We start from the raw sequence: 17,972 nt of genomic DNA on the forward strand, positions 1-17,972 counted from the left end.
CGGGGCCGGCGGTGGGCGCTGAGCGGCTCCCGGCCGCCACCTGCCTGCCCCCGGGGCCGGCCGCGCTCCCCCGGGGCCGGCGGTGCTTGGCGGGCTCACCCCGCGGGCGGCGGTCGGGGTCCGTGCAGGGGTGCGCGGGGCGGCGGGCGCTGAGAAACCGGGGCTGTGCCCCCCGGGGACCCCCCCGGGGCCGGCTGGGGGCCGGCTGTGCCCCCCGGGGCCGGCTGTGTCCTCGTGTCCCCAGCCGTGCTGCCCGTTCCTGCCCGTACCGGTTCCAGCCCTGATGGCAGCCCCAGAAAAAGGCTGCAGACGGAGGCGGCTGTCAGCTCCCAGGCTCTGCTCCTCCGGCACGTAGAGCGGGGCACGTTCGTGTCAGCATCTCGGTTGGGCTTTTGTGCCGTGGCAATCGGGCTCTGAGCCTCCCAGCTCGTGCCGTGTCTCGGTTCGGCAGCTCTAGCCCCGCACCTGCAGAGCGGATCCGTTATCCTAAAAAATCAGCAGGTTTTGCAAGAGCTGTCTGAACGCGATCCGTGGTTCTCGGCATCTCGTCTCAGCGTGGAGCAGCACTGTCGGACCGTGTGATGATGGAAACGCTGGGCTAAGGGGATCTCCCAGCATGCACATGCCCTCCCACCATTCCTGCAAGCAGCAGAACTGCAGTGGTGGGAGCAGCCGTGGGGATGGCAGCGTGGGCCTGGCGGGGCTCTCGCCGTGGAAGTTTGCGGCTGCAGTCGCTGCCTGGCGACCCTGGGTGAACCCCGTTGTGTAACAGCCGCGGCTCGCCGCGCTCCGGCGGCGCAGGGAGTGGTGAAGAAGCATGACACCTGCCCCTAAATCGTGGTCTTGCTTCTTTCTGGAGTCGGATAAGTCGGTCTCTTCTTAGATATTTTGATTAAACTGGATTATGCTTGTTTAAAAAAATAACAAAACAACAACAACAACAAAAAAAAAACAAAACAAAGAAATAATGAGCTGCTTAATGAGAAGCAAAGAATATAATTTGCCAGTCAGTCTGGGTTGCCAAAATAATACAGGCAGCATACACAAACGTGATAGCCAGGCACTTTGCTCCAGAGAATATAAAAGCAATTATTCACAGAAACCATATGGAGAGAAAAAATATATTACTGCGTTATAGAGACAGTTGTCATCATTGCTTTATTTTGAAGCGCAGGTACAATGCACAGACAAAAGTCACTTGGTAGTCCGTGTCCCCTATGAACACGGGAGGTTTTCTCACAAAGCCGGCCAGTTGGGGTGAGCATGTAAGAACACGCTTATGTTCAGCGTGTGAGAACCATCCAGACAGCAGCACCCTGTTATTGTTTGCAGCGGTCACTTGAGAAACTACATCTACTCATGAGAAAAGGCTGAAAGTTGCCGCTGTGCTCACCCCGTGCAGCCCACGCACACTGCTCCTTCGCATCGGTTCTACTCTGATTTAGCTCTGCTGGCTTTAAAAGGAGTTGTTGATAAACAGCAGTGTAAATGAATAATGGAGATGAATCTGATCATCTGGACGCGTTGCTTTGCCTTGTCGTTTGCCATGTATGGTGACTTTGAGGCCAGAAGGAAGAGTTCTGGTGTGAAAGTCTGTTCTGAAGTGATGTTACAGTGAAGTCTTAGCTATTTAGGCAGTATTTGGAAGGAAAAAAAAAGGCAGAATACAGCCATCGGTTTTATCACAGAAATCTGTGTTGGTGTTTCTTTTCACAGAACTCTTCCTAGTTCTTTTCATAGAAATGTTTAGTTGGAGCGAGCTGTGCAGGAGGAAAACCAGGACTTCTACAGGCAATTTTTACACTCATTTTCTTTGGTATTCCTGCCTAAGAACATTCTGCAGGCTTGGCTCTTGTAGCCAAGCTGCTCTCTTTAAGAACATAAGCCCTATTCTGGATATGCAGTTTTTAGACAGGCTGGAAGCAGGGTTATGGAGCGGGGTATGTGGTGCAGCAGAGGAAAGCTGTTTAAAGGAGTGCATGAAGTTGTACGTGGGAGCTGCATGGAGGGTCAAATGGAGGTCTGTTTCTATAAAGTATGTGTGTTAGTTGCCAACACAAATATTACCTAGCAGTTTACATGTGCTGAGAGAGCACAGTACAGTCCTGCAACAGGAATAGAGTAGAATAACCATCAGTCTGGTTCCCTCAGGATATCAGTCAAGAAAGGAAGTGTGTGATGCCAAAAAGCCTGGATGGAACAGCAGGTTTGGAGGACTCCTTGCTTGAAGGATTTTTAATTATTGCTATTATTATAATGGAACACAGACTAGAAGCTCAATTTTTTATATAATTAAGGTAGAAATCAGCAGAGGGATTTCTCTGCCTTGTCGTAGAGTAATGGTCCAGGAGCGGTTTCTGCTCTACAGGGTGAATTCCCGGAGTGGTGACGCTCTCCGTGCAATTCCTGTGCTTGCTGGCAGCTTGCTGCCAAACACTGTCTTGGAGGGAGGAGGAGAACTGAGCTGATCAAAAAGCTTTCCCGAGCTTGCACTGCATTCTCTCTTGTCAGGGTAAAGATTCTCTTGGAAAGCAGCCATTGACACCTTGGCCAAAAACGCTAACAAGATGTAGCACATGATGAGACCTGCCCTCCGGGCCGGATGCTGTCCCCAACTGCCATTTGGGACTATCTAGTAAATGGCTTGCCGTAAAGAGGTCTCCTAATTCTCTGCACTGCATTAACATCAAGTCCCATTGTATGGCAACCTCTCAGTTTTGAAGTAGGAGTGTGTATAAAGCAGTTAAAACATTGGTCGTTTTCTGAGTCAAGAAAAAAAAATATCGTGTAGCTCGGATGCTTTTCAGGAACTTGGCCGCTGTAGATGCGAGAGGCATGTGCTTTTCCACACTGCTTTAGGTGATGGCTTAGTTCAAGGGGGCCCAGCTTTGGCTCAGTCAACAGTTGTGTTGGCGTCTTGCCACCGAATGTGCATAAAATGGAGCTGACTGCAACTCCCTGCTCGCTGTAATATGGAGGGGCAGCCCGCGCGTCCCGGGGCCCCGGTGTGCCTGCTGCAGGTTGTCCTGGCCGCGGGAGCTACGTGGGGATGTGCAGCCCTGCAGCGTGTGCTGCTCTGCTGTGACTCTGGAGCTGCCTTCGAGTCCCTGGGTTGTATTTTGGTGTCTTGTCATAAATGATGCATTTCAGCCCTTACTGTGCCTGTGCTTCCAAAATCCTCCTCCCTTCTCGCAGCAGCTTACGTGCTTTTCCAGATGTGCGAGGTTCACGTCTCATTTACAGGCTCTTCCTATGATTTTGTGGCTTATGTGTGTTGCCACCAAATCAAGATAAAACACAACTGGCATTTTAGCTGCTCCAAGCACATTGTGTGTAAATAAACCACTAAATAGTTGAGCTTGTGAAATGTAAATACACACAGCTCAACCCGCCGCAGCTGATGGTGTTTTTCTCTCTCTCCTCTTCCCCTCCCACCCCTGCCAAGAGTAAGCTAGCCTGGTGTTCTTTTTTTCTCCTGCTCTTTCATACAAAGCAAATGACTGCTAAGCACCACGTAGGTGGTATGCAGGCACCACTGCAGAGTCACGATTTGAATTAAATGTGGATGAAAGGAAGTAGGTGCATCCTCTTCCACATTGCTTCTGAACCATCTTCTGGGGATTCCAGGACTCTGGTGACCCTCTGCCTCTGCCTGACTCTGAGCTTGGGCTCGTTTTTAGTCAGAAGCTGGTTAAGTCAGTACAAGAGCAGAGACCCAACTGTGATGGCGTTTTGGGGCTAGGCCCTTTGTTCATCCCGTACACAGAGGGTCGTGAACTGCAGCGAAAGAGGGATCGCAGAGGGCACGGAGCGGACAAATGTGGAACAGATTGCGAGTGGCAGGAGCATAAAGAAGAGAAGCAAAAGTTTTGTGTTATGAAGTTAATTGAAAAGGGCCACATATGCATCCCACGGTGATATTGTGTCATTCGTATTTAAAGGGAGTTGACCTGGAGTGAGTTCAGGACAGCCTGCTGGTGAGGCGTGATGTAGACGATCTCGTGCTGTAGCGGAGGGGAAGGGCCAGCTTTCTGCTCCCAGGGCATGGTGCTGCTGGGCACCTCCACGCTGTTCTGGGGGAAGGCTCGCGACTTCTGCAAGTTAGCTGTAAAGTTGGTACATTTTTAGTAGGTAAAATACTTTCTTGGAGAGTTCCCTGTTGAGTAGAGCTATTTGCATCTGCAGGTGATTTTCAGTCAGCCACAGTCATTTATTGACAAAATAGAAGATTTTTTAACCCTCCTTATTCACTTAGCATCTCCCCTTAGCGCCCTTCTGAGGTCAGTCACATCCAGGCACAGAGAACATGATCTGACCCATGTTTTGAGCCGAACAAAGCAGGTACTTGTTTCTGTGTCTGAAGCTACGTTTTAAGGTGAGTTTTGTTGTGGTCTGACAAAAAATGTCTCCGCAGGCTGGGCTCTGTTCCTTGTGCATGGAGGTGCTCTCAGAGCGGCGGGCACAGCCCGCGGGGAGCCCCGCTGGGTGCAGGCCGGGCCCGGCCCCGTGCCCTCGGGCTGTTGGTGGCCGTGCCCCGGCGCGGGGAGAGCAGGATGGGGCCGGGAGCTGCAGCCACCGCAGTGCGGGCATGCCCTGGGGTCAGCAGTGGCTGGGGATGAGCAATGCCTCTGTTTGGTTCCAACTTGCACTAAAAACCTTGGAATGATAAAGGAATCTGTATTTTTTTCCTCATATTTCTTTATCAAGTCGCTGTGCCTGACGTGCCCGATTCCTCTGCCTGTCGGCCTGTAATGGCTGTGGCGGAGGCCTGCCCCTCGCCGCTCCCCCTGAAGCGCTGGCGCCAGCGAGCTGTGAAGCTTCTGGCACGCACGTGTGAAGGGGGGCATGTGTTTACTGAGGTAAAAAGCGGTTCTTGCACAGAACTGAGCGGCGGCTCAGGAATTTGGGGATGGTGGCTCTCAGCAGAGAATTAGGTATTCTGGCAAGAAGAATGAATTTGGGTTCTAATTAATTTTGTGTTGTCTGCAACTCTGTCAGGACTAGCGCTCTGAGCAGAGTACGTGGAAACACACAGATGGTTTTCCCAAAACGTGCAGCGTAGCTCTGAAAGAAAACACAAGAGGCGAGTATGGCAGTGTGTAGAAGGAAGAGAGAGGCAAATAGCAAAGGTAGACGTCTTGCCTGACAAAGGCATAAATACTCGTATTTCTCCTGGCCAGTGGCAGCAGAGTGGTGCTGGTCCGTCTATTGTAGACCAGTGATTGTTTGTTTTTCCTGAAAGGATGAAATGGGAAAGAACGTTTGCATAATGCAGGGGCAGGATTTTTTTTTCTTTTGATGGTACTGCTGTCATCTGCAGTGGGTCGGTTTGGTTTTTCAGAAGGAAGTTCTCAGCAGGGAGGTGCCCCAACCAGCTGCTGAGGGTAGAGCAGGAGGAAGATTCTTGGCATCTGTCTTCTCTTTTTAACAGGGAGTTAGCGGGCTGTCAGGAGCCCAGCAGCATATTTCAGTATCATCTAGCGAGAGCTTTGAAGCTTTGTGGATACAGAATGATGCTCCGATCTGATCTGGAAGTAAGGGGACAGCGAATCAGATGCTTATTGGTAGAGACTCCAGATGAGATGGTACCAGGCTTTGGGTATGAGTGATCAAGAGCTTAGTTCTATCTGTTACCTAATTCTTATCAGCAAATTAATACCTACTGAGTGTCTGGCTTTATATTGCATTCCCTTTTGGCAGTGATGCTGTGGGAGATGTTTCAGGATGAAAAGTGAAAAGAGAGCCGGTCTCTCTGACTCAGGGTTTGAAACCTTTCAAGTCCTGACAGATTAGAATGATTAGAAATAGAATTCCACCAATAGTTTCTGTGGAGAGCAGTTCTAATAATGCCTTAGTCTGGGGAAGTTCCTGTTTCAACAAGATAGATGTAGAAAGTTTATTTGCTTTTGCTTTTTGGTTATTACTTGCATCTCTAAGCAAGGAGTGGGAAGCATTTGAAAAGCAGTTCATATTTCTCTGCTGTTATTTCTTGATTAAAATGGTAAAACTATCCATGAAGCTGTGAATCAGGATGCAACCATAACTTACTCTTATCATTAGCTCACTTGTCTAAGCACATGATTATATTTCCTGCTTGACTCCAGCATTTGAATATTAATCAGAGCCTCAACTGTAAACCCCAGGCCATTTGTATTCGGTGCAAGCAATGAAACTCCAGATCAGCAAGAGTTTAGGACGTGTTGTTCATATGACAGTTTGGTGTTTTATGTTGCATCTGTTGCAGAAATGCAAGCTCTGATTCTCAGTCTAAGGGTTAATCGGGACAGCCAGCCCAACCTAGCTCGCTGCGTGGTTTACAGCCTGCTGCCATCAGGTGTGCGGGTGAAAAAAACTAGAGCAGCGCTTTGGCCATAAGATGTTGCTCTTCCTCTCCCTCTTACTCCTCTTCCCAAGACTGACCACCCTGGGTTGCCATGCTAGACTCGCATCTGCTGCCCTGTTCTGAAGCTCCTGTGGGGGTTATTTAAGGGATAGAGTCAAAAGCTCAGTAATCAAAACAGGTGGAGCCTGAGATAAAATACAGATTCTTGTTCCAGTTGTCGCCACGAAGCTTCCCTGGGTCACATTGATCACTTTTCTGGGTCGTAATAAATGTTTCTCTGCATAGTGTGAATATTCAACATCCAGACTTAATCTTTGAAAGGCTGGAACTCCCCAGAGATCAGTATTTGTAAGGTGTGTGAAGTCACTTGCTACACAAGTGATGTGTTCTGCTTTTAGGAAGAGTTGCTTCTGAAAGATGTATTTGTGCCTATACTTAGGAAATAGTAGGATTCTTTTAAGAAAGTGATGGTTTGAAGTATAAATGCCTAAAGCTTTAGGGCTAAATTCCTCTGATTTGAAGTAAGAAAGACTGGTTGTATACCACGTATGTGAAGTATCTGTGCTTGTGCTTAGTAATACAGACTTCAATTTCTCAAAATGCAGGAGAAATGTGCAGCTAAAGGCTGAGTAACGAGGTCGTGCCTCTCCTAGTACAGGATGAGAGTTTTAAGTCTAATGCTGATCGTCTAATGAGGAGTTGTTTTTTCAGTTGACCATTTAAATGAAGTAGATAAAGCACTGCCAATGGGTACTCTTGGTTCTTATCCCGTAAACGGTTGTGTAAGGAGGCTGTGCTGGAAGGCAGGAAGCTGCTGGAAGGCAGCTGGGCTCCTGAGCCCACTGCTGAGCAGGAGCGATGGCCTGGCAAAGGAGACATCAGGAGGTGGAGGTGCCACGTCCAGCCCACCTTGCTTGTGCAGCTCCAGGGACCTTCCCTCGCTTGGCGTGCCCATGCTCAGCAGTTTGCCCAGGCCACGGGCACCATCCTGCTCCCGTATCGCTGCTTGTTCCGCAGCGAGTGTCAGGCGTGAGGCTGTGACTGCCCTCCTCTACCAGGCAGATGAATCGCAGGTTACAGTTACCCTGGCTGAGCAATAAATCTGGCTAAGATGTGCATGTAATGCCGCTGTTTAACATATCTGTGCATTGTCAGCTTGGTTTCTGTGAACCAGGGTGCTCTTTCACCATGCACAAAGCATGCCTTGCTTTGCAAGCTTGAGGCCGAGTACAGGGCCGGTTGGGAGTGCGTACCGTTGACTAGAGCAGACTTTTTCCCTTCCAACCGAGCTTGGAAAACCTTAGCCAAAAGACAGCAAACCACAGGGAAGTGGAAATGTGTGTGATGTAAGTGACACATAACTTTAAAAACTACTTGCTAGCATCGCAAAGCTTTCATCCCTTTCCCATGCAACCCCTCCTCCTCCTACTGCCTCTCAGCTCCAGCTGCTTTGCATGGTCTTGGCGTTCTCTGGGATGCCTGTAAGCTCTTCTCTCCTAGCCTCCGTGCTGCAGTGGGATGAATTTGCACAATACAACAACGTATTGTACTGAGCAAACCTGGAATTGCGCGTTCTGAGAGCGTGTTGGTGGGAACCTGGCGTGTGAAGTGCCGTGTTTGGCTAGCACAATTTTCTGCCTTGTATAGCCTGAGGAGTTGGCAAAATCTTTGAGGGAATAATAACTTCTGCTGAAAGTCACATTTTTCTGTCTTATTTTAAGTCTTAAATCAATGTTGCAGAGTCTCCTTCTGCAGACTCTAGAGATACACACCTACCTACCTGCCTACATCCACATTTTTATATATATACATATCTTTTCCCAGCAGCATCATTCTAAAATGTGCTACTTGAATAAAAAAAACAAGAAATGTGCGGAACACCCCAGTGGTTTCTTTTGTGTGAAAGAAAGCAAAAAACATCAAACACAAGAACAAAAACACAAGTAAGTGATATTTCTAATATAGCCAGGCTTAGAAAACTGGGACAACCGTTTGTCTGCAGAAGAAGAGCACAGATCTGCGGGGTTACTTCTTGAACCGAGGAGGAGAGGTCTACATTGATATAATGCTGGTTGTATTTTATTTATTTTTGTCATTTGTAGCTCAGCAGTCCCTGAGGAAATGGCGATGTCAGTAGCTATCTTCCTCCCTTTGCTGTGCCACTTGCTGTTTCTAATAATAATTTTCTCTTCTGTCTGTGATGCTGCTGCATTACAACACAGCCTTTAAGGCAGGGAAGACCTCCTCCTTTCCTGCGCTGCTGTGAGCCTAGTTCTTTCTTTGTACAGCACCAAATATCACCCTCTCTGGTGCATGAGAAGCCAAAACCAGTGCGTGGGATAACAAATCTAATTTTTCTTCTTGATCACAAAGGAAAATCCAGCCTCTCCTGTCATTAACTGCTCATTCCCCTTTTTCTGTCCATCTTCCCTTCCCATCTTCTCATATTCTAGTAGCTTTTCTAAAGATACCTCACAGATGGAAATTGTCATGCTTCTTACAACTGCACTTATTTTTTTCTCTGCTTCTACTTCTTCCTTGGTTGAAATGCTTATTTCTTTTCCCATTATTTTTTTCCTGGAAGGAAGACTGCTTGCCCATTATGTGGCTCAGTCCAAATGTTTTGGTAACCTAACTTCTTTGTGGCATTTTCTGCAATTACCGTGAAGATAGGTTTGATGCACAGTGAGTGAGAAACGTCCATCCTGAGCAAGCCTCATCTTACTCCTTAAGCATGTCCTCCAGGAATTTCACTGTACCGTGTCCATCTGTAAATGCACCAGGTGGTTTAGAAGTACTCCCGGTTTGTGAATGCAATATGTGGCAGAGCCAAAACGTGCCTCTAATTATCCTGCAAGAGAGTGAAACTTGATCTCCTCCACAGGCACCATCCAGCGGTGATACCTGGGGCGTCCTTGCTTTCTCTTCCCACGGAGGTGTTGTGAGGTGTTGTGTCTGTTGTATCTGTTCTGTCCTACGGGCGATTGTTTGCATCTTCAGGTCATTGGTGGTCTGGGGATTGTGTGGGTAACTGCAGTTTTGTTCCATTCTCCTTTTTACTGCGATTTGGCTGTTTCATTATATAATAACCTAAAACAGATAGGGCACGTTGAGATCTCTGTGTTTAATGTATTCTGTACTAATGAAATCGCTTGTTATAAACACCTGAGGCTTACCCTTTCATTCTGAAGTCTTAGACCAACTGTCTTCGGGTCCCCTCCCTCCCTCTAATAGCGTCAGTAGAAAATGAGATAAATTTTTGTGCTTGTCTCACTCGGTAACGATTACAGTTGGGTGAGAGGAATACCCTCACAGTGTTTGACAGATATTAATGAAGTTAGGTATGCATGTCTGAAAGTTGGCAGATGGGATTTTTTCCAAGTCACGCTATGGATCTGGGTGTTCTGGTTTCTCACAGACTTCTGCCCAAAGCCCTGTAGGAGAAGCCTCGGGTACCCGGCGGCGTGGCCACCACGCCGTGCTGCCCCGGGAGGCTGCCCGATGTGCACGGGGTCTGGATCGTGTGAAACACAACAAAATAACTTCGGAACTGATTCGTTGTCATGTTGGCGGAGAGGCTCTTGGGTAAAGGTGGATGCTTTTCTGACACTAGGAGGTGGGGGCAGTGGTGGGGATGGTGTGCGGCTGCGGGTAAGCCTGCTGCTTGCTCCTCGTCCCGGCTTTGCGGTGCCACTTCTTAGTCTGGTCTCGGGCTGCTGGTTGCCTCAATGCCACCTGCGTGGCTTGGTTGCAACATGCATTTGTTTTCATTCCGGAACCTCTGTATAGAGGGAAAAAAAAAGAAAAAAAAAAAAAAAAAGGAAGAATGTTGTGAATGTTGTAGCAGAGTGTCTCTGGGGTGTACTCATTTTCCAGGTCTGTGTGCAGTGTCAGCGTGTGCTGAAATGCGGTTTGTTTTCTGGGTTCTGTCAGCACAAGTCTTTGATAAGAAGCCAGGTTGTTCCCTGTGCTTTCAGTCATTTTTCCAATAAGCAGGAAAGGTGTTTTGGCCCTCTGCTTCAACAAGAAGTCCAAACCCTTATGCCAGTGGCCATGTCATGAAGCTGAACATGCAGAATATTCTCCAAAATGTTTTGTTTTCAGCTGGGGAATCTCTCCCTTTCTTCCCCTCCTCCCTCCAACTCCCCTGCAGTTTCTCTGACTTTGCACAAGTTAGTATTAGAATTATGCTAAATAATTAGGAACTGGCAGAGCTTAGCATAGGCTTTCAAAGTACATCTCAACTGTCTACAATCTGAAAAATCTTTTTTTCCTTCCTTCATTCATTCCCATTTTTTGTTCTCCAGCTTTTTATGGTTTCTCTGCAAGTATTTTGTCTGCCGCCTGATACCTTTCAGAGCAGCAGGCAGGGAATTTGCTAGCTTATCTTTTAGTGATTGCATAAACAGTCCTCTTTGCAGAGGGCCTGGCAACTCCAACACGAGGACTGGGGTTGGTTTTCCTTGCCTGCTCCAGGGCTAACACAGATTCAGTTGGCCAGTGTTAGCAATGGCTGGGGTAGATGATTAGTGTAATTTAGAGGTAGCATACGATAAAACTGAGTGTACCATTAAATAAAGTGTGGGGAATGATATACTGACTGCATGAAACATACTTAGCCATTTAAGCAACCCCTCGTTTTTTAGAGATCTGTCTGAAGTTGCTCTAGAGCATCCGATCGTCCCCAGCGGAGCGCTGCAGAACCCAGGGGCCTCGCCGCAGGATTTAGGTCAAGCTTGCTGCAGAACGCACGGGACCTGGGGTATTGTCCCTCTTCCTGAAATTCTTGAATCACCTCCTGGCTGCTTCTGACATCTGTTTTTCAGCTCTCGTTGTTCCCTTCGATTTCATGTGTTGGTGCTCTGAGTGCTGGCTGTTGTGTTTTACGCTGATTGTAAACGTAGAGATCTCAGATGCAGGCTGGTGCTTCACGATACTCACATCCTGCTTTGCTGGACTCATACCAACAGGTTTCGACATCTGGTTGGTATGTTTGAACTTTTCATTGTCTGGCACCCATTCTCACCCAGATCGCAGTCTCCTGACAGTGAGCAGAAACTTCCTCTTTTTCTGGAACTCTTCAAGAGGCAGCTGGTGCGCTGCTCCCTGTGCTCTGGCAGTAGTGCTCTAGTGCACTGACACGTGGGTGTACAAGACTCAGGTGAATGTGTGCTGCATCTGGTCTGCCCTGGGAACCACAGAATTGCTTGGTCAGCAGTGCACACTCACTGCCATCCCCCCAGCCTGGAAGGAGCTGCCGTGATCTCCTGAATTTGGTAGGCATGAAATGCCCGTTCAGGGACGTGTTTCTGAAGCCTGTTTGGTTATTGTGAAGTTTTATCATGGCAATTGGTGAAAGACACTTGTGGGTACTTCCCAATGACTGTAGGAAGTTAGCTCTGCTATTTTCTGGCTTGGGTTGGGATTTCTGGGTAATTATTCATGCAAATAACATCCAAACAGAGCTTCTGCACAAACCGAATATTGTTACTTAACAAAAGTGCTTACCAGATCCGGTAGAGAAGTGACTGAAAGTAAAAGCTCTGCATTTGCCCAGTTAGAGGTGTGATTATCTTGCACTAAATCTTGTAGAGGGCACAGAAGAGCCCAAGACCTAGCAGCCATTCTTAGAGGACGTTTTGTTGCTGCTACTGAGACGTGTGGCACATGAAAGGTTAATTTTATGTGTATGTATGTTTCAAGTCAGATTGTAAAAGCCACTCTGCCTTTACAGGCTTTCCTAGTACTGAATAAGTACTAGATTATCTGTGTTATATCTTAGGTTTTTTGTTTACAGTGTGACATTTTGCTCACACAAACAGTAAAAATAGATTTGCAGGTATAATTGTGGGCAGTGCAAGCCATGGAACTAAACAGTCATGGGGAAGTAGAGAGGAAGCAGAATTTTCTTTTTTACCAGTTTGTCTAAAATTGGTGTGTTGCAGCAATAGCAAGTAGCAAACTACAGTTTTCAACAGTTCCAGAATGAAAATGAAATAGAAGCAGAACTGTAAACATGGCTGCAGGATAAACACCTCTGCAGTAAGGCAAATTCAGAGATGGCTTTGTCCAAGTATGAAACTCAAATGTTTATGTTAAAATCCTTTTACTGGCATTTCTGTGTTTGTGAATACAGTCCTCAGTTATTTTATGACTCTTGTGCCAATTCTATTTTTTATTTTGTTCTGTTATCTGGTGCATTGTGAAGTAATAAGTGCCGTGCTTTGATTCTCAGATGTTGCTTTTAATGAGTCTTAAGAAGAGTCACCCAAGGGAGAGTTGCATGCTCGTTGTCACCATCCCCGTGGAACATGCGTCTAATCTGGGTGGGTTCATAGTAGCCCTCAATTACTGAGTAATATGTCTATTTTCTTCTTCATAGGACTGAATTTGCCCTAAAAGAAATCATGTCATCAGGAGGAGCTGAAGATGATATTCCTCAGGCAGAGAGGAAAACAGTTACAGACTTCTGCTACTTGTTGGATAAATCTAAACAGCTCTTCAATGGCTTAAGGTTAGTGCATTGCATATTTGATAGTATTCCTTCAGAAAAGCGTTGGAACATACACTCAAGTACGTGAGGGAATGTGAAGTAAGATGTACAATTAGCATTTTAATCTCAAAACCAGCAGGTTTGTTTAGGAGAGAGCAGCGTGCACCTGTGTCGGGGTAGTTTTGGACCATGTATGTAAGAACGTCTGTAGAAGTTTGCAGGGCCTGTTTGCATGTTGTTCAGGCGCAGATCACAAAGATGGCAGAGTACTTAGAGCCATCTGTTCTTCGGGGGCAGAATTAGTACCTTTATTGGATTACCGGGTAAGAGATGTAGGAAGAGATAGGAAATACTTTTGGATGGAATTTGGGCAATAAAAAATAGAGAGATGGGCTTCAGCAGCCAGCTCTCCTGTGTGAAAATAAAAACATCCTGGAATGGGAAGCTGCCTTTGTCCTTGCTGTAACTTGGCACAGTTAATGTAGGTGCTTCTTGCACCAAACTTCACCGCCATTTCACCTACAAGGCCTGTGAATCCTATGGCTATAACTGGGTAAAGCAGCATTCGGGTATCTCCTCTGTTAATGCTTATTCTCTTCTGGATAGTTCACCTGGAAAGGACTTGGCAAGTATCCTGATCTTAGTCCAGTTGCTTGCTTCTGTTCTGAAGCTGTTCTGAAGATGATGGTAGCCTTTGCTGCTGTATTTGATGCCGTTCTCTTGTCCCTAACATGTTTCATGGAAAAAAAAAAATGTGGTGGGGGAGGGAGAGGAGAGCAATGATTTCCTTCCCGAAATCTCCTCTGGGCACTTCAGCTACAGGGAGCTGAGCCTATAGCTGTGTTGGCAGCTGCTTAGCTATTGCTGCTGCCAAAAATGCAAGGGCTCAGCCTGCCACGTCTTTGTTTCAGTAGCATTTCCTTCCTCTCTTCCCAATACAGATGCCAAATACAGCATTTGAGGAAAACATATGATAATCTGCCAAGGTTGCTGCTCCAAAGTATACTTCGTGCTCACACTGCCAGTGACACCGTCCTTTTGTGGCCATACCTACTAGAATAACTTAGGAAGGAGATTGTCTTCCTAGTATCTAAACTTGCTTTTGAACGAGCTATAAGTTATAAACAACTGTTATTGAAGTGTGTTCCAGTTTCTCTTTTTCCTCCTTTCCCCACTCCCACTTGCTTTCTCCTGGAAATGTGGAGAGGGAGTGTGTTACAAAGAAGCTTTTCACAGTGTGCTGTCACCTGTTATTTTCTTTTTGATGCTAGAAAGTGCTTCAGTGTGTTCAGTATCATAGAGAAGCTTGAAACTTAAATGAGGAGACTTTCCACATGTATTGTACTTTCCCAGACTACAAAGCCTTGTTACTCCTTGTGTTGGCTGCAAGAATCACGACTGCTGTCCTTTCACGGAAAGAACTGGTAGTATTTAGCTGTTCACTTCTCAGACTTGCAGATGCAAATTGAACCTCTTAGTTTTATGAGATGCTGACTTAGAAACAACAGGACCCTGCTAGCTTCAGGTAAAGCAGCAGGCTGTAGCCCTGCCTCACGCTGGGAAGGGACTGGCTTCTCACACCACCTGCATCGGTGAGGCCGGCGACTGCGCGCTCTACTGGTGTGCTTACCTTTGTGGGTTGATAGAGGCCAGGGGGACGCTGTGCTGAAACCCCGTTATCCCACTGCTGTCTAGGTCCTGGGAATAGGAGCCTATAATTACTACAAGCATATGAGCATAAAAGGAAATTGTCCTTTTTATCACTTGTCAAAACTGTGAATGTGTTTGAAGCTCTGAATGTTAAACTTACTGTAACCTTCTTTTTGAATTGAAGTGTGCTGCTGAGCCTCTAGGACTTCCTCAGTGTCTTTGTGTCTCTGTGAGCTGTGTCCCTGTGTGACAACTCCCACGAGGTGCTGGCCAAACAAATCTCAGCACCTTTAATTGCTTTCCTGTACTATCTGGCTTCTCCCAACAGCACGGATGGAACAAACTTCTGACAGAAAATGAATTACAAGCACAGGGGTAGTGCTGGTCTTTGCTAAGACTATGCAGCAATACTGGATAAAATTCTCTGTGGAATTTACCCACCAGCCACTCCGGTGTGGTAAGGGAACCGGTCTTCTGTGCCTGGGGTGAGACACCCATCCTTTTAGAACAAGGGAGTTCTTGTCGTCATGTCCAGTTTGGAATGTTGTAATGTCAAAAAATCAGGAACAGTCTCCATGTGTTGCTGGCGGCCGTTGTAACGAGGTGTGGGTGGCCCTCTTCCTTGTCTGAACTGACCTAAATCAGAGCATCTCCAGTCCCTCTGCACGTGGATTGCTTCTTGCTGCCCCTTTGTCCCTCCTCTGAAGCTGATCGTGATCAGTAGTAGCCTGAGTGAGTGCCCCTCCCGCTGCTTGGTCCCCACCCAGCGTCCTGAGCCAAGCACGCCCTGGAAGAAGAGGGAGCTGGTGCCTTTTCCTCTGTGTATGGCTTTTATCCTCCTCTAGATCTGAAAGCAGCAAAATGTCTTGCTATGCTGTAGGTCTTTTCCTTTCAAGTTGGGTGTGTGGTTACTTCTGGATCATATATTCCCTGCCTCCTTCAGTGGGAGAAGCTGTATTAATGATCCACTTTGCAGTCAGCTGAGTCTTTAAAATTCTTTTGGGCTATTACTTCCCACCGAATAAGGCAGACTGGTCTCATTAAAGTAGCTGTGCACTAAATGTCCTCTCTTCCTTTTGCCGTCTGCTTTCTCACAGCAAAATTTCTTGATACATGGGAGCACCATGTGTGATCAGAACACAGAACAGCAAATGGGAAGGAAAATGGGTGGTAGCAATGGCAGGGCTTGTCTGCAAAAATCTGTGATGGAACCATGGTAATGTATTGTCATAAATGAAGTGTTATTACAGCCATGTCAGAATACTATCAAAAGAACAAGTGCTACTGTCTGTTTCCATGGAGATCTGTCCTGTTCCCTGGGGAGCTGAGGAATCGCATGGTATTGTGCAGCTATGCCAGCTGCAATTAGGCGAGCATGAAGCTTGAGAAATATACGTGTGGACACCCAGCAGTGACCATGGACAACAATGGCCAAACATATGTACACTGCACTAACAGCTGTTTAAAATAGCATTGATTTTCACGTATTCCAAACTAATGCGGCACAGTGAGTTGAACTAGGTTTTAGAGGAATGCTCAGGCTTATAGAGAGGAAGGTGCAAAATCAAGAGGAGTCCGTTGCATGAGGGAAGATGTCAGGTGAGGTACAAAGAACATTTGAGCTTACTGATGTGGGATATATGCATAAGCATCAGCAGCAAACAGATGTTTATTGCTTAATTTGTGCAAATACCTGCTTCTTCCCAGTATTCAAGGGAGGAGGGGTGTATCTTCTTCTCTCCTTATGTCAGACCTCTGCTCAAATGTCCTAAGCAACTTTGCCTAGAAAGCTCAAATTCACAGAATCACAGAATCACAGAATTTTCTAGGTTGGAAGAGACCTCAAGATCATCAGGTCCAACCTCTGACCTAACACTAACAGTCCCCACTAAACCATATCCCTAAGCTCTACATCTAAATGTCTTTTAAAGACCTCCAGGGATGGTGACTCCACCACTTCCCTGAGCAGCCCGTTCCAGTGTCTAACAACCCTTTCGGTAAAGAAGTTCTTCCTAACATCCAACCTAAACCTCCCCTGGCACAACTTAAGCCCATTCCCCCTCGTCCTGTCACCAGGCATGTGGGAGAACAGACCAACCCCCACCTCGCTACAGCCTCCCTTGAGGTACCTGTTAATTAATACTTGGAGTCAGTTTACTAATTCAGTCATCAAGTCAGTGGCATTGAACTTTTTTTTTTTTAATTAAATGATCAGTTTGCATTTTTTTTGTGGTGTTTTTTGTTTGTTTTTAACTCTTAAAAAAAAAACCCACGAACATTGAAACTTGTGGACATGCTAATTAAATTTAACATTACCTCGCTATATCAAAGCTTGCAATATATCTTAGTCATGTATTTGGACAATTTATTAACTTCTTTGTTTAGCTGAAATGTTTGCATTCATTACTACGATATTTTGCATATATTACTACAATAGAAAGTGGTGAATCTTTCATTGCAGTAAATGATTTAAGTGCATGTATTTTTGTATCAATCTGTATTTGGATGAAGACGTATATTGTGTTGGTGCCCTGAAGCACACGCTTATACTCCTGCTTACCCCTCACTACACCAAAGTATGTTCCAAGATGTTGAGCAGTTTGAGATGATCTTTTTTTTGAAATAAAATACTACCTTGGCATCTCCATAGAATAGCAGCAGCAGGTACTGGGATGGCTTTTCTGGGTTGGTAAGTGTCATAGCTGATAACAGATTCATTTTGCATATCGTAACTAAGCTAGGTCCCCTCAAGCTGTGTGGGAAGTACAGTTGGCTGATGAGGAAAAGATTATTAATTTACTTTTCTACCCAGGGTGCTGTTAAAGCGATTCTGGTTAGCAAAAATGCACCACAATTTTTCCTCTGGAAATTGTGATGTGCTGCTTTGCCTGTCTTACTCTTCCAGAGGACGTGGAGTGGTTTCCAAAAGGTGGTTTGGAATGGTTTTGCAGCAGTCTGGGCGTCCCAGGCTTGGAGGTAGAATATGCTGCTTTTGTCTGCAAGTCTGCTGCAGGCTGAGGTTTTGGATGGTGCGTGAAGCAGCCCAGTGATCCGAGAGAGCATTCCCTGAAGGAACAATTCTGGAATCAAATGACAGATTATGCCATCTTGAACAAGTGATTCCAGTTCCATGTAGGGTTGTATACCTCCTCTGAATCAGCTTCAGTCTACTTTGTAAGCAACATGCGTTCAGTGAGACTGATGGGCTTTGGTCTCCTCTGCTGCATTTGTTCCAAGGCTCAAATAACTCCCAGATAAAGGCCTCCTACTAGGATTAGGAGCGTGTATATTTAAAGCTAAGATCCTTAGGACTACATCATCATTGTGGGGTGGAGCTGGGGGGAAATACAGCGTGGAACTGGAATGTATGTATGCAAGGAGAGTCAAGTGGCTTGACTAACTTGTCTTTCTGCACTGGAGACCAATGTGGAAACGGATTCCAACCTATCACTGACTGTGAATTAGAGGGTGACAAACGTTGCTGTG

The 17,972-nt window shown here is 46.4% G+C and overlaps 1 protein-coding gene across 6 annotated transcripts in view; it reads left to right on the forward strand.

Annotated features, from left to right (window-relative positions):
• The first annotated feature begins 10,929 nt into the window (after positions 1-10,929).
• The window catches only part of SCAI (suppressor of cancer cell invasion), a 30,324-nt gene continuing 23,281 nt past the window's right edge, over positions 10,930-17,972 (forward strand). For 2 of the 6 annotated variants that reach the window (XR_004754943.1, XR_004754944.1), the window contains exons 1-2: positions 10,930-11,105; positions 12,726-12,857. Coding sequence is in view for 3 of the 6 variants with exons in the window: in XM_035341468.1 (XP_035197359.1) it covers positions 12,751-12,857 (107 nt within the window). In the remaining 3 variants the exon portion in view is untranslated. The remainder of the gene's footprint in view (positions 11,106-12,725; positions 12,858-17,972) is intronic. The other 4 variants (XR_004754942.1, XM_035341468.1, XM_035341469.1 and 1 more) reach the window with 4 other exon arrangements.

The sequence above is a fragment of the Oxyura jamaicensis genome, chromosome 17, assembly GCF_011077185.1.
Source record: "Oxyura jamaicensis isolate SHBP4307 breed ruddy duck chromosome 17, BPBGC_Ojam_1.0, whole genome shotgun sequence".
Taxonomy (NCBI): domain Eukaryota; kingdom Metazoa; phylum Chordata; class Aves; order Anseriformes; family Anatidae; genus Oxyura; species Oxyura jamaicensis.